General features: G+C 53.7%; 2 protein-coding genes across 24 annotated transcripts in view; one reads left to right on the forward strand and one right to left on the reverse strand.

Moving 5' to 3' along the window:
* The window catches only part of CACNA1D (calcium voltage-gated channel subunit alpha1 D), a 304,061-nt gene extending 296,002 nt beyond the window's left edge, over window positions 1–8,059 (forward strand). For all 18 annotated transcript variants that reach the window (XM_045493180.1, XM_045493183.1, XM_045493184.1 and 15 more), the window contains 5 exons: window positions 151–300; window positions 664–827; window positions 3,480–3,601; window positions 5,153–5,473; window positions 5,959–8,059. In XM_045493180.1, coding sequence (XP_045349136.1) covers window positions 151–300; window positions 664–827; window positions 3,480–3,601; window positions 5,153–5,473; window positions 5,959–6,252 — 1,051 coding nt within the window. In that variant the 3' untranslated portion in view covers window positions 6,253–8,059. The remainder of the gene's footprint in view (window positions 1–150; window positions 301–663; window positions 828–3,479; window positions 3,602–5,152; window positions 5,474–5,958) is intronic.
* A 957-nt stretch (window positions 8,060–9,016) lies between these two features.
* CHDH (choline dehydrogenase) overlaps window positions 9,017–15,803 on the reverse strand; it is a 40,956-nt gene continuing 34,169 nt past the window's right edge. For 4 of the 6 annotated variants that reach the window (XM_045493207.1, XM_045493209.1, XM_045493211.1 and 1 more), the window contains 4 exons: window positions 14,907–15,041; window positions 13,631–13,773; window positions 13,036–13,138; window positions 9,017–12,309 (listed from right to left, as the gene is read on the reverse strand). In XM_045493207.1, coding sequence (XP_045349163.1) covers window positions 11,891–12,309; window positions 13,036–13,138; window positions 13,631–13,773; window positions 14,907–15,041 — 800 coding nt within the window. In that variant the 3' untranslated portion in view covers window positions 9,017–11,890. The remainder of the gene's footprint in view (window positions 12,310–13,035; window positions 13,139–13,630; window positions 13,774–14,906; window positions 15,042–15,803) is intronic. The other 2 variants (XM_045493208.1, XM_045493210.1) reach the window with 1 other exon arrangement.

Genomic DNA, 15,803 nt, shown 5'->3' on the forward strand with positions numbered 1-15,803 from the left:
CACGCGGAGCCTGAGCAGTCCAGTCCCGGGTGCACCGGGGAGAAGTCAGGGGCATGTGGGGGGCGGGGGGAGCTGGCCTCCCACCGCGGCCTGGCTACGGGAGGTGTCTGCCGCCTGCCTGGGCGCTCAGGCCCTGTCTCGCAACCGCAGGTCTGACTCAGGAGATGAGCAGTTCCCAACTATTTGCCGGGAAGATCCAGAGGTACACGACTACTTCAGCGACCCCCGCTGCTTGGAGGAGCAGGAGTATTTCAGTGGTGAGGAGGGCTCTGAGGATGCCGGCTCACCGGCCGGGAGCAGGTGAGCGGCTCTGCGGCTCGGGCTGACGGTAGGAGGCCTGGCTGTCTCCCGCCCCTCGTGCCCTGAAGCCAGGGCCCACGTGCACTACACCTGGCCTGCCCTGGGAAGTGAGGCAGAGCACAGACTCTGGGCCAGAGGGAAAGCGGGAGCAGGAGAAATAGGGCCAGAAAGGCAGGGTGGAGGCTGCTCTTTCAGACCAGCTGCTACCAGGGCCCCGAGTCTTCCGTGAGGCCGAGGACTGCCTTGCTCTCAGCCAGTCCAGGGTGTTCAAGAAAGGTGGGTCTGTCCGAGCTGACAGGCAGGACTTGTTAACTAGGATCTCAGGCGCCCCTTACCGTCTCTTTTGGCCTTTTTGACCACCAGGCAGAACTACAGCTACTACAACAGATACCCAGGCAGCAACTGGGACTTCGAGCGGCCTCGAGGCTACCATCACCCCCAAGGCTTCTTGGAAGATGACGACTCACCCATTTGCTATGACTCTCGGAGATCTCCAAGGAGACGCCTACTACCTCCCACCCCAACATGTGAGGCCAGATTTTTTGTTTTGGGTGAAGCCTTCCAAGGAACAGTGTGCCCCTCCCCCAACCCCAGCCCCCCCGGGGGAGTGTGACAAATGTGGTCCTGCTTTGTTAGGGACTCTCAGCCCTCCAACCTCCCCTGGTTGGAGATCCTACCGGCTTTCCTTTCTGTCTCATCCGTATCTCACGTGATAGAGCTCGGACAACTTTAGTGCTGTTCTTGACTCTCTGAGAACAGAGGAAGGCAGTATGTGGCCTAAATGTCCATAGTATGTGGCACCTGATAAGGGGCTTTTTGTGCATGTTATCATTGCCTTTGAGCCCGAGGCCCATCCTGTGAGGTAGGTAAGATGTGTGCCATGTCGTTGTCAGGCCCTCTCCTGACAGAGGAGGGTGGAAGGGATCAGCCCTGTGCAGAGCTGGACCTGAGCCCAGGCCTATCCCACCCAGCCCCACGCCTCTGAAGGCCACCTGGGGACTCTTGATGTCCATCTCTTCTCAGTCCCCACCAGGGAGTGCCCCCCTCACCTCCGTCCCCCCGTCTTTCATCTTTGCCATGGGTCAGCCAATGCCATTGTTCACGGGGCAGGTTTTGGCCTTGGTGGTGACTTCTAGGGTCAGCACCCCCATCCTGGGGCTGGAGGAATCCCATCCTGCTGAGAAGACGTGGGGGCTGGCTGCTCCCCACCTGTTTTGCCTATGCAGGTGGCCTAAGCAGTGCTGCAGGAGATCTGGGTCACCCCAAGTGAGGAACGTGGGCTGGGGTAAGAAATGTAGCAGTGGCCCCTGCTGCTCCCGGCCGGGGAGTTTGATTTTGCACATGTGGGCATTTTGGTGATTGGTTAAAAAATATCCATTCCTGGTGTTTCTGAGGAATGAAGCGTATTTGTGAGTAGGACTCTAATCAGGAACCAAAAATAGCCAAGACACGTTGGCTCCGAGTCTGCTAACTCCGCGTGCAATAACAAGTGTGGCTGGGTGGCGCCTGGGGCCCTCTGCCTCTCTCCAGCTGTCACTGACCTGCTGGGGAGTGTAATCAGACCCATTTCCATGGTTAATATTTAATTCTGCAGCCCCAAACACATGCTGCTAAACAGAGCAATCCTGAGCTCCATAAATACTGGATGACACATGCAGGTGAGGCCAGGTAGAGCCCCTGGCCCACCAGAGGACCATTGCCCTCCCTGGACCTCCCTGTGTCCCCTGTGGTGGCCACATTAATGCCCACCATTCAGAGGCTCTGCCCTGGTGAAGCTGAGTGGGCTAGAGCAGATGCCCTTTGTATTCGTAAGGGCAAATAAATAAAATGTATTTTATTTGCTTTACTGCCCATCAGTTCAGACGTTGGGCAGGGAGGAGAACATGGAAGTCTTCAACCTATGTTCTCAGCCGCAGTGGGATTGCTTTCTCTGTCAGAGGTGGTTGTGCACAGCAGATGAGATGACAGGTGTACGCGGACCGATTTTCAAAACTGAAAGGCATTCCCCAAATGAGAGGGATGGTGGCTTCCTCTCTTGGCTCCGAGCCTCTGGCCCTTGCCATCTGATCCTAGGACGGTCCTAGAGGGTGTGCAGCCAGGGGAGGCCCATCCCCCGTGTGGTGGTGCATGGAGGACAGCAGCTGTCATGCAACTCAGCGAGGAGGAGGGGGCCCGGCATGCCCACAGGGCAGAGCCAGCCAAGGGCTCAGCCCAGTCTTCATGCACTTTTAGATTAGAGCTCACAGAACCTGGTTCCTGCAGCTCCACGTGTGGTCCCAGGAGGCCTGGGAGGCTCGCCTCTGCAGTTTTCCAGTACAGGAATTAGGGGTGTGCAGCGTTTTTGCTGGGGCATGACAAATGCCCTGGGATCTTAGAAAGCAGAGGTTAAAGAGACCTCGCTCCTGCCTTGCAAACCATCAGGCCCCCAAGCAGTGAGCCAGCACCTTTGGAGGGTGGAGCTGTTTCCAGAGTCAGCCTCTGGCCTGTGCTTGGGGGCCCAGGATTCAGACTGACCTCCTGGATCCCTTGTCATCGCTCAACCCCATGCAGGAGCTTTTCTTTAAAGTGGGCGTTAATAGGACAACCATGTTCTTTATCCTTAGAGGTGTTCTTTTCTGTTTTTGTCTTCAGTGCTAGAGAAGCTGGGTCTTTCCCAACAAAAGAATTTGCTTCGTATCTGGCTGAGCTGGTAGCAGGTCACCCCCCCCCCCCACCCCTTAAAGCAGGTAGAAGCACGGGAGCACCAGCGAGAGGCCACGTCCCCCAGAGACACTTAGGATGTCTGCAGGGTGAGAAGGGGGTCAGTCAGCAAGCAGCCGTAGGATTCTAGAATGACCTTGTTGTTCTTGGCCTGAAACGCTGTGCTCCCACAACGTATCCACAGGGCCGGGGCTTCGAATCAGAACAGCCACACTCCGGAGCCTTTAGCTCTGCCCCGTGAGAACAGGCACTGCATTCACAAGAAACCAGCTTGAACTTGTTAAAAACGTCCCTCGGCTGGGCAGCTTCTTCATCCTCCCTCCCAAAGTTCTGAGGCCTCCCTACCTGATGCTTTTCCTCGGACCTGTCGCTTGCTTCCTCTTGGGCTCTCTCTCTCCAGCGGGCCACCCTCAACCCCAGGGCCCCGGGGTCCCGACAGAGTGCTCGGTTCACACGTGCTGCTGTGCTTCACTTCTCAGCCCGCCGGAGATCCTCCTTCAACTTCGAGTGTCTGCGCCGGCAGAGCAGCCAGGAAGAGGCCCCACCGCCCCCCGCCTTCCCCCACCGCACAGCCCTGCCCCTGCACCTGATGCAGCAGCAGGTGAGCTGGTCCACCTGGCCTGGACATCACGGGCCCGATGGGCACCCTGCGTGGGACCCGCCCTCAGGACACCCCCTTCTCTCTGACTGCCGGCAGCAGGAGGGTCAGAGAGAACCTTCATGTGCACTCGGGTTCAATCCTGTAGCAACCCTATCAAATAGATATGATCGTGAACCCATTTCACAGATGACCAAATGTCAGGGACAGAGTAGGTGGCTTGCCTGAGCTCACACAGGGGGTGTGTGACCAAGTTGGCATTTGAATCCAAGGCTGCCAGCTTCCGAAGCTGGGCACTCAGCCTTGGTGCATGCTGCCTTCTGTCCTGGGTGCAGGAGATGGGATCTGGTACAACCCCTGACCCAGGGAGTGGCGACCGTTTGCCTGATCCTGAACGATTAGTGTGGCCCTTTATTTGTTCTGAGACGTTCTTTCATTAAAACACGTCTCTAGAGCCCCCTGCGGGCAGGGTCCTGTGGCCCCAAGGGGGTGGGGTGAGCCCCCAGCCCAGACTGCGAGGGGCGTGTGGTTCAGGGAGGAGGACCGTCCACAGTTAGGTGGTTGAACAGGAGGGGGCCCAAGGTCTGAAGGGAGGGTGGGGGTGCAGCCCACTCACCAGGGCTTTGCCTCAAGGACAAGAATATGGTACTTTTTCTTCCTGAAAAGAGTGCATCAGAGATGCCGTCCACCATGTATGTGTGTCGGGGGGGGGGGGGGGGGAGGCGTGCAGGGAGCACCCAGTCCGTACATGTGCAGAGAGCCAGCTCGCCCTACATGAGCACACGAACACTAGCTTCCACTACGGGTCTCTGCCAACTTTTTACTCTTCTGCCTTCGGTTTTTATATTAATTTTTAATCATGTCCTACTTTATTGTGAAAGGACCAAGTTTGGGCAGGCCCAGCCGTCAAATGCCATGAACCAAGTAGGCACAGAAGTCTACACGAGCACATGTGTGAAAATGCCCTTCCCTCTGCCGTCCTGTCCCAATGAGGGCCTGGTCCGTGTCTGCCCTGCCTCCCTCGGGTGGCCACGGCTTCCAGTGGGCCACAGGACTGTGCTGTTCACAAGACCGGGCGTCCGGGGCCCTCTGTGCAGAGGGAGCATCAGGACGCATCTGCTGTGGTGCAGCTGTAGGTGGGAGGAGCAGACCCTGTGCCAGCTGCTGTGAGGACTTGCATTAGAGAAAGGGAGCTGTGCTCCTTCCCAGGGCTGGGAACTGCTCGTTTGCCCCGAATGGACTTCATATTTAAACGTAGAGTGATCTGGCTGGTATGTTCACATGCCACAGGGCCAGTGTCTTCCCTAATTCTCCACTGCTCAGCAGCAATTTCGTGAATTAGTGGCTGATTCCTACTTGGGAACAGTCATAGGCAGCACATTTGGGGAAACACAAAACGGTCCGCTAGAAAGCCGGATTTTACTGCCCATGTCCTTTTAAAGTCATTGTCCGAGGCTGCCTTTGTCCAGCTTTTGTGCCTCCTGCTTGGTCTGCGTGAGGCCTGCGGCCTGCACCTGAGGACCTCTGGCCTTCCCACCTCCCCTCTCCCCTCAGATCATGGCAGTTGCGGGCCTGGATTCCAGTAAAGCCCAGAAGTACTCGCCGAGCCACTCAACCCGGTCATGGGCCACCCCTCCGGCGACTCCTCCGTACCGGGACTGGACACCGTGCTATGCACCCCTGATCCAGGTGGAGCGGCCAGAGGCTCTGGACCAGGTCAACGGCAGCCTGCCGTCCCTGCACCGAAGCTCCTGGTACACGGACGAGCCAGGCATCTCGTACCGAACTTTCACACCAGCCAGCCTGACTGTCCCCAGCAGCTTCCGCAACAAAAACAGTGACAAGCAGAGGAGCGCAGACAGCTTGGTGGAAGCAGTGAGTATGGCCCCCCCAGAGCGTGCCACAGATGGGCAGGCTCCGCCCGGCGGAGGGGGACCCGCTGGAGCAGCGGTGGTTATGAGGGTGGGAGGCCCCAGAGCCCAGCTGTGTCGCTTTTTGTCCGGTATTGCCCACTGCTCCAAAGCAAAGATGGGACGGACAGCACCAATATACAAATACCACCACTGCCAGTTCTCATGAAGGAGCTGTACCTAGGATTGCACGTGCTGTACCTGCAAATATTGCCAGCTTCTCCTGAAATCTTTTTCCCCAATGGGGCTTGTTCTTGTTGGGCCATATGTAGTGTTTGAAGTGTGTGATGTTTTCAAAGCCATTGACATTGAGCTATCACGTGTGAGGTCTAATGAACATAAAATCATGTCCTGCAGTTAGGGCTCGAGGTGGCTCCTTTGTCATTCCCCACCCCACCCCCACCCCCAAAGCCTTGTAACACATTCACGCGATGCATTTGTCCCATACAGGTCCTGATATCCGAAGGTTTAGGACGGTATGCAAGGGACCCAAAATTTGTATCAGCCACAAAACACGAAATCGCCGATGCCTGTGACCTAACCATCGACGAGATGGAGAGTGCAGCCAGCAACCTGCTCAACGGGACTGTACATCCCCGGGCCAACGGGGGTGTGGGCTCCATGTCACACCGGCAGGACTATGAGCTCCAGGACTTCGGGCCAGGCTACAGCGATGAAGAGCCCGACCCTGGAAGGGATGAGGAGGACCTGGCAGATGAAATGATATGCATCACCACCCTGTAGCCCCCAGGGAGGGGCAGACTGGCTCTGGCCTCAGGTGGGGCGCCAGAGGGCCAGGGAAAAAGTGCCTCGTAGTTAGGAAAGTTTAGGCACTAGTGTGGAGTCCATATTCAATTAGACTTTTGTACAAGTGATGTCATGCCTCAAGGAAGCCATAAACCTGGTAGGGAACAGCCGCACACGTGTGCCCAGCTCCAGCTGTCGGAAGCAGCAGGTCCAGCCCTCTTGGGGAGGACCGGCGAGGAGGTCGGACAAGCCCAGCCCACTTGTCCAGAGTGCCCCCCCAGGCGCTCACCCGCGCCCACCCACCTGCTGGCATGGTGGGGAAGGTTAAAGGTGATGACGATCACCACACCTGTGTCATTACCTCAGCCATCGGTCTAGCATATCAGACATTCACTGGGCCCAGCATATCCATTTTTAAACCCTCTTCCCCCCAGATACACTGCTTCCTGGTTTCTGTTTAGCTGTTCTGAAATACAGTGTGTAAATCAGGACCTACCTACCAGCCGTCATCCTGAGAGGGGAGCAGGACCTTATCCACGAGGTTTTCTGTTATGTGACCCCAGTTTACAAGAGAGAGCGTCACTCAGTTGGTTTCTGGCTGTCAGGTTAAGGGCAACTGTAAACTGGAATAATCATGCACTCGCAACCAGGTAAACTTAGATACGCTAGTTTGTTTAAAAATTATAGATTTACTGTACATGACTTGTAATATACTATAATTTGTATTTGTAAAGAGATGGTCTATATTTTGTAATTATTGTACCGTATTTGAACTGCAGCAATATCTATGGGTCCTAATAATGGTAGTTCCCCACCGAAATCTAGAAATTATTAGCATTTTTACTTGGGCTGTACAGAAGTAGAAGAAATAGAGCCAATTCTCCTTTATTCAGTGAAAAATCTTTTGGGGATGACATTTTAAGTTCGAAAGAACTTGACACTACAGAGATTTTTCTAAAATATTTTGAGTTACTATAAATCTACCTTAACCCAAGATACACCAGATGACGATTTACAGTCTTGGCTTTGGGCAAGAGTGCTAGGATTTGATAGTGGACCTCTGGTCCACCGTGGGTTGCAACTTTTATTCTGACGCTTCGACAAGTTCATTACAGTAGGTCGAGCTGGTTACTCTGACCCTGTGGCGTTCACAGTGGTGGTTTCCTCAGCTGCCCCCACAAGGCATTTTTGAAGTTCCTCTGCCCTTCCTTGCTCCCTGGGGATGGCTACTGTGCTTGTCTTAAATAAGGAGTTGGGGCGGTGGGGGGGGGGGAACGGGGAGGGGGGAGGCAAAGTGATGATCTGTGGGATGAGAACGTCAGAGGTGTCCACAAATCGTATTGTTGCCTTTTTACAAAACATTGCTGTACTGTGTGTTCTCTCCGAGGGCTTTTATATGCAACTGAATGAGGGCTGAAGTTTTCATTAGAACGTACTCACACCCCGATTGTACTTCCTGATGAAAACCCACTTTTGGACCATTAGACCCACCCAGGCTTCCTTTTCTTTTCAAAGAATTACGCCGTTTGTCAACTTTCCTTGGCAGGGATTCCCTGCAGTCAAAAATACAGGTAGCAGTTTTTGGTTCAAAATTTTTAAATATCACCTACATGACCTGTTAATGTTTTGGGTTTTTGTTTCGTTTTGTTTTATAAATAACAACACTTTGTTATGAAGACCTTACAAACCTCTTCTTAAGACATTCTTACTCCAGATCCAGGCAAAAACACTTCCAGGTTTGTAAATGACTATTTCCTGACATAATTTTTTTTTATTAAAACGCAAAATGTTCTTCAGAACAAAACTGTGTAAGAATTTTGTGTTAGGGAGCTCTCCTTGCAAAGACCTGGAGCAGGGCAGGGAGAGCTTCAGAAGGGGCAGGCACTCTGGCGAGGGCGGTTCTCTAACTGCATAACTTTGTGTTACCCTCACAGCTCCCTCCTTAATGCAGAAGGTAACACCAGCTGCCGAGAGCAGTTTCTCCTAAAGGGCTAACCCACTGTCCCCATCGTCTCCGCTGGGCATTACTACGACTTAGCAGCAGCCCAAACTGCCCTCCCAGGATGGGGTTTTTTTGGTGCAGGCCACAATCTTTTCCAGTCAGTACTTAAAAACTAGCATTTTTATAAGCTGTACTGCTCTTAACAGGTCTGCTTTAAGCCTGGTTCAATCTCCTATCAACCATTAAGTTGTTCTTTGTAAAAAAAAAAAACAAAAACAAAAAAAAAACAAAAACAAAAAACTGAAGTTGTAGAGGATGTGTTATTTTTTCCTTTGCTTTAGAAATTTTTAAGATTAAATGTCTCTCCTTTTTGGGCCCCCTCCCACCCCCTAAAAAATAGTACATTTGTTTCTCATGTTTTTCTTAATATCACAAATAGATATGTCAGCTTGGATTTAACTACCAATGAGGATCCTCATTAAGCATTCTCTCTGGTTTCTAGCCTGGCAGCCTGGCCAGACGGGGCTCTCTAGCTGTGTCTGGGAGTCTGCCCAAGCCTGGGAAGCTTCTTGGTACACAGGGCACACAGCATGGGCTTTACCTACCTTACTGCTGACCCCACGCTTATGAAAGGAACCAGGGCAGTTTCACATTTTTTATGGTCTTTAGTGTCTTTGCCAACTGCCTGTTCTCCTACAAAGGTTTCCGCTGTTATGATGGGCGTTGGTTTGTTCTGAACACTGGTCAGTAACAGAGCTATCGTCTGGCACAGAGCTCCAGCTCCTACCAGACTCAAAAACAGACACCAGCTGGGCTCTCGTTGACAAAGTTTTTATTTCTCCAAAATATTCTTTCCTTCCTGGGGGCTTCAGAGGGCAGGCGAGAATAGGAGAATGGGGAGCAGGCCTGGGGCCCTTGCCTCCAACATGGGAGCACCAGCGAGAGTGGCCTTGCAGACACCCTGTGGGGATGGTGGCAGGAGAGACGGAATGGGAGACGGCCTGGGTCTCAGAACAGGGCTGGTGGAGAAGGCATGTGTTTCTCTCTAGGTTTTAAGGGAAAAGGATGTAGATATTAGATCTGATGTTAAGTTGGTAGAAACAGGAAACGGCCTTTGTGGGGAGGAAAAGGGTTTGGCTGGAGAGAAGCTATCTGATTTTATGGAAATGAGGATTCCTACAGTTGGCCCGGAAGCAGAGAGGCTGCATGTCTGGAAGCCAGGATCCAGCTTCCAGGACCTGCCATTCCTGGTCATGCTGCTGGCGAGCTGCTCGGTTTCCGTGCCGTCTGTCCTCCGTTCTACCAGGAAGAACCTTCTGTTGATGCAGCAGCTTGAACGCAGTCTTCTTCAAAGGAGCCCATTCAGGTATATACACAGCTTCCTGTTACAGTTTTTCAACCGTTTTTTGAAAAGTACATTCTTCTGTTTAGGTATCATGGGTGCTTTGCCAAGGGGCTTCAAGAAGTCTCTCAGGGCTGAGTGCTGGCCTGGTCTCTGGGGGCCCCCAAGGGACACCTGACTGTGGCTCAGCCTCCCTAACCCGATAGGCATTTTTCTCCCCTCTCTGGCTTCCCCAGCCAACAGCCTTCTTTCTGAGGCCAAAAGTTGCCTCATGGCAATGGAACCTTGAGATGGCCTATTCTGACACGGGCCACTATTCCACTCCGCCAGACGGCTGCACGCTCCCCTGTCCTGGCTGGAGCGAGGAGCCACTTCAAAGCACACTATTCCATCTTGTGGCTGAACCCCGACAACACAGTGTTTTGCCTTGACTTCTGTGGGGCCTGGATACAGAACACTCGTGGTCCACTCTATTTCTGCATCTGGCTACACTGTATGATCGTATGGGATGAGGCTTGGTGACCGAGAGTGGGAGAGGGGCCTAGATGTAATCCAGCCGTGCAAGATCACGTACCTCCTCTCACCTCTGCTTATCTTACAATACAGACACAGGAGGCAAAGCAGCCACTGCCCCAGAGACTGAGACCACCACAGAATAGAATGGCTGTGTCACCTGGCTTACCCGCACTAGACAAGGTCAGCACAGTCACAGGCAGGCCTGGACCCCTCCACCTACCCAACTTGTCACTCATTGGCCCTCAGAGCAGTGAGATTGGCAGCTGCCTTCCTCTGTCTTCCTTCACCCCTGCAGGCAGCTCCCAGGCCCAGAGGCTGACAGTTGTGGACCACGGCTGCGGGGGCACACGGGGACTTCCCTAGAAGAAATCAATCTCTTGGCAGATTTAGAACCTCCCTTGGGACAGAAAATGCAGCAAGATACAGGTAAGAGTAAACCAGAGCCACTTAAAATTTTTAAAGGAAGGAGAGGTGTCATGGTTTTCTTCTCTCCATCTTTCTGGAAGGTCTGTCTCACAAACACAAGTTGTGGCTGTCTGGCCTCCATGACACCTCGATCCACTCTGACCCCGGGGGGGAAGCCTGGAACGCCCCCATTTTCTTCCCCTCCCTGTTCTGTGTCTAGCACAGCAGCTTTCCATGGAACAATCCTTTTCTCCCCTGCTGTGGGAAGTGGCCTTGGAGATCTTTAGAAAGATCCATCCAAAACACATTTATTTCCATTACCCTGTGAGAGCAGTCTGGCTAAGGCATCTCCATTCAAAAAGAAGTTACTGGATTACATTATTGGATTATAGGAAGTTTAAAGATCAAAGAACTATTTTAAATGCTTCTTGTATCTGCTCTTCGCCCCTCTCCCCCCCCCCCCCCCAACTCAAATCTTTGCCAACTTATTTTTTCTTTCACTCAGTTGTACTTTTACAGGATTGGGTACCTAGTTTGACTTGACAACTTTTTCCATCAGCCTCAGCTCCATCCCAGTCGGGTCCTGTGGATGTCCGCGGAATACGAATTAGCCGGCTTTGTCCACTGTGAGTCGCTTCCCCAGGCTGATGGGAAAGGGTCCTCTTGGGCTAGCTGCTTTGGCATGGAGCAGTGGTCTGGTCTGTGGGGTCTGCTCTGGATTTCTAGGTTTCCCTGGTAACAGGAAAATCTTTTAAAATGCTAAATCATGAAACCTATGGGAGTGAAGAGACTCTCCAGAAGCTTCTTTAGATCAAGGTCCAGAAATCTTCCCATTGGGCTGTGTTTAGTAAGAACCAGAGCACTGGCGAGGTGGGCCTTCAGAGTGGCCCAACTGGGAGTGGGATCGGGAAGCATGGGGGAAGACAGTGTTTCTCCCAGCAGGCAGCTTGCCCTCCAAACAGGGACACCGGAGGCTTACGCACAGGCTTCAGCTACAGCGTGCAGCCTGAGGCGGGGGATGCCCCCACCCTGAGAACCCAGTGTGGTCTAGCCACCACCTAGCCTCTGGGCACAGCACCCTGCTCTTAGAGTGGCTCGCCTTAAGAGGGAGGCCTGAGAGGGAACCACTTCCCTCCGGTCTGACCAGAACCTGGACTATTAAGACAAGGCCATGGCAGAAGTTAACCATCATCCTCCTTTGGCCTGTCCCTCTGCTGCCCCTTCAGGAGGCAGGGGGAGGGGCCCGCAGGAGAATGCTGGGGAAAAGAAACCTGCTTTGCTGCCCTGATACTGGTCTCCCATCCTAAGAGATTAACCCATTCTCAGCCACTGAATCCTAACATTCTAGACAGTTTCAGGAAAGGGCACTGAGGGCAGGGACTCTGCTGACCCTCTTGGCTTGTCAGGAGGCTTCTCAGGCAGTGACTGCCTCAGCGCTGGGTGGCCAGACTTCCGGGCTTATAGACAGGGACGTCCTTGTCCTGGAGTGCAGGCTGCCCCTTGATGATGTCAGCTGCTTTCTCTGCAATCATGATGGTGGGGGCGTTAAGGTTGCCGCTGACCACACTGGGCATGATGGAGGCATCAACCACCCTGAGGTTTTCCACTCCAAGCACCCTGGTCTGTGGGTCCACCACGGCAGTGGGGTCAGAGGGCTGGCCCATCTTACAGGTGCACGAGGGGTGGTAGGCGCTGTCCGCTTTCGCCCGCACAAAGGCATCTATCTCTTTATCTGACTGCACGTGGCTTCCTGGCTGGAGCTCTTTCCCCCGGAACGGTTCTAGGGCTTTCTGAGCAAAAATTTCTCTGGTCAGCTTCACACACTGTCGGAAGTCCTTAATGTCGGCTTCTGTTGACGAGAAGAAATAGGTGAGGTGATTCCTTTTACCATGCTGGCTCTGCCAACGGATTCTGAGCACAGAGAGGCTCAGTAAGCTGCCCCAGGGGACACAGTTCAGGGACATGGGGCCACAAGATTGCCTGTCACCTACTCAGAGCCAGTTAGACTGCAACCAAGCAGCATCCCACGAAGGCAAACAGCACCCTGGGTGGACACAGCCTGCCCCGGGGGCCCTAGGTTTAACTTGGAGGTGAGACCGTACACCCTGCCTCCGCCAGTGTGGCTGTGAGCATGCTACGGGTCATTATCGAGCAAGACCTGCCCAGTGGGGAGTGCTCAGTTTTGCTGCATGCAAAGAGGCAGGCCCAGGAATGTAATCTGCTTCTGGACAAAACTCAGAGTAACGAGCACCAGTCTCTGTGAGCCCCAGTGTACACAGCCAGATCTCCTTGCACCTTCTGGCAGATTGTTCTGAAAGCAACAAATCTCTCCTGCTGTGTAAAAGGACATCCCAGGGTTACTTTAAGGGCCCCAGGGCACTACCTTAGCAGCATGTGCCAAGTTTATAGCCTAGAATTGGGGCGGGGGGCGGGGGTGATGTGTCTCAGAGAATGTGGTCCAGGAGTAGGATTCAGAGATAAATGTAAACCCCATGAAGGCATTCATTCATTCATTCATTGAACAAATGACTCGGCAAGCCCAGGCCCGGGGGAGACAGAGGGGTTGGAGAATTACCTGTTGACAAGTAGTTGGGTTGAATCACCGGGTGGTCCCGGGGGTTGGCACTTCTCAGTTTGAGCCAGCCCACACTCGTGCCCCGCATGGTCCCCACATGCACCTACAAGAACCAGAGGAAGCTGTGACCTCCTTCAACTTTCTGAGTCAGTAGCTTAGGCCTTGGGGTTTCCTGTGGGCTGAGACTCCACATCCAAAGGCAATTAAGAGCAGACACATTTTAGTATTTGTTTGCATCTTACCCCCTTCCCCGCTTCCACAAGTGATCACCTTGCTGAATCACTGCTGCTTCCTGGCTTTATACATGATGTCTTAAACTTCCAGGGGCTGGAAATCCCAGGGCCATTGGCCTCATTTGTCTATTTCTGGCAGTCTAGATCTCTAGAGCATCTGCCCTCAGCTGGGCGCAGGTCTCCGCTTTCCACGTACCACACACACTGCCTCATGATGACTCCAGACTCCTCCTCTCCCCTCCGACCCACTGAGCAGCTGGGGGGCAGGGCACAGGCTCCTGGGCCTCACCCCACCCCCACCCGAGGGCCCTGCTGCAGTGAGCAGAGCGCTGCTTGATGACAAGATGAAGCTGTCTGCTCACCTGGTAAGCTTCCTGCTGGGTGGGGACCCGTCCATGGTCGATCACTTGGGATGGCAGGAAATGGAACTGGATGTCCGGGTGAGGGACCCCAGGCTGGCTCCGGATGAATCCGCCTGTTTCCAGATGGGCTGTGGCTCCATCCCCTGAGGATCAGAAGAGTGGATCAGGGCATGGCAGGCTGCCCCCCACCCTCACCCCTCCTGGCCTCTGTTCTGGTGCCTGGACCCATGTGCTCAACTCTGGCGTCTCTCCCTCAGGTGGGCTCACCCAACACCACAGGTTTTAACATCGGCTACATGCCAAGGGCCTTTCGGCTTTGCCACGCCTCCCCCCCCCCCCCCCGGCGTCCTCCACCACAGACCCAACTCAGACATTCGAGCTGTCCCTGCCTCCTCCTCTTCCTCTTCATCGCCCACCATCTGACCCTCAGAAAGCCTCACTGACTTCAGCTCCAAAATCTACTGGGATCCATCTACTTGGCAATACCCCCGCACCCCCTCCCTCAGCCCAGGCTGAGACCCCCTCCTCACTGGCAGCTCCAGTGGACTCCTTGCTGGTGTCCCGGCCTACCCTCATGATGGAGTCTCTTCCATCGCACCCTGCTTTCTCCTCAACATGCCGCAGTCTCCCTGGCCCAACAGACTTGTTCTTCGAACACCAGATGCCTAGACCTGGGGCCTTTGTACATACTCTCCCTAGCTCTCAGATATACTCTGTCACCATTCTCTACTTTATTAACACCCTGATCTTAAAACTTAAGCATGGTTACGTGGTTTCTTTCCACTGACCCCACCAAAGTGTAAGCTCCCCAAGGGAACCTGCCTTATTGGCACAGCACACAGTACGTGGCAGGTGTGGGAGAAACACATGCTGAATACGATTTCAAAGCACCACTTCCTACCCTGGGGACTGCTCTGGGACTCCGAAAACAAACTGAAACTGCTGAGAAATGGATGCTGAGTGTGCTTTTCTCCAGGCTTCTTGGACCCCAGAGGGTGTCCAGCATGAGGCCATCCCTGGCTATCTGTAAGGAAGAGTGGCACCCAGGTTCGGGAGTCTCACCCTGGACAGGCCCTGGGCCACCTCATCTGGTCCTCACAACAGCCTTCCAGGCAGGACTATGTATCCCCATCATGCAGACAGGAAAGCTGAGGCAGATGGTATAGCTAAGTTCTGAACAAGTGACTTGAAGCCAGAGCCCTTGCTCAGCACCTTAGGAAGGAGGCTGTGCTGCCCACAGACCAGTTCTACTATGGTCCCAGACCAGCACACCCACCTGTGAACTTCCAGAGCCACTCTAGACCAATCCGGACTTTCCTCAAGGGCTTCTGTGCTGAATGGAGAGTGATGGGGAGGGTACATGCCTGCTGGACGTATATCTCCAGGTGGTCTTGCAGGTTCTGGCCAACTCCTGAAATGGGAGGGAATGGTTAGGAAAGATGGCTTCCAAGAGGGGCTTATTAGCTGTACCTGGCCTCTTGACTTCCCCTGGTTTTGAAAACTTCCCCTAAACCTATCCACATACCTGCTGAGCCAGCTCCTGCTTATTCCTCAGGTTTCTGCTTAAAGGTTGCCTCCTGGGACGCCATCCCTACGCTCATTGCCAAGTCTAGTCCTCTCATGCTGCCCAAGCCACCTGCCCTTATCACTCACTCCCGGGGCAGTCCCTGTAACCATCCCGATGCCTTCCTGCCATGCAGCACCCTCCCTGAGGGTAGGGCCCAGGCATTCAGCAGGCACCACTCAGTAAGCTGTTGTCAGATGGACCAACGGCCCCACCTGCACCTCCAGGGAAGGAGGGAATCAGGGCTTGTCATGCTGGGCAGACACTGTCACAGGCCAGCACTTTCACAAACCTCTTCTGATAAAGCCTCAATACACAAAGGGTCATTTTGGGGGCAGTTTGGGTTATGAGAGAGATAAGAAGCCCTAATGGGCATTAAAGACAGTTTGTAAGATAAATTTTAGGCTTGGAATAATTGTCTTAACATGAAAAGCATGCTCTGGAACACCAAGTTGGCTTCTTTAATGTCAGGGCTGCTGCTGAGTCCTGAGGACAGAAAACACACAGGCCTGGACCCCTCTCACCCTTGGGCTGCCCTGGTGACATATCCGAGCCTGGCCCAGTGGGCTTTTCAGGTGGAAGCTCGCTGCTGGAGGGGCATCACTTCTC

This window comes from Leopardus geoffroyi, chromosome A2 (genome assembly GCF_018350155.1).
Source record: "Leopardus geoffroyi isolate Oge1 chromosome A2, O.geoffroyi_Oge1_pat1.0, whole genome shotgun sequence".
Lineage (NCBI taxonomy): Eukaryota > Metazoa > Chordata > Mammalia > Carnivora > Felidae > Leopardus > Leopardus geoffroyi.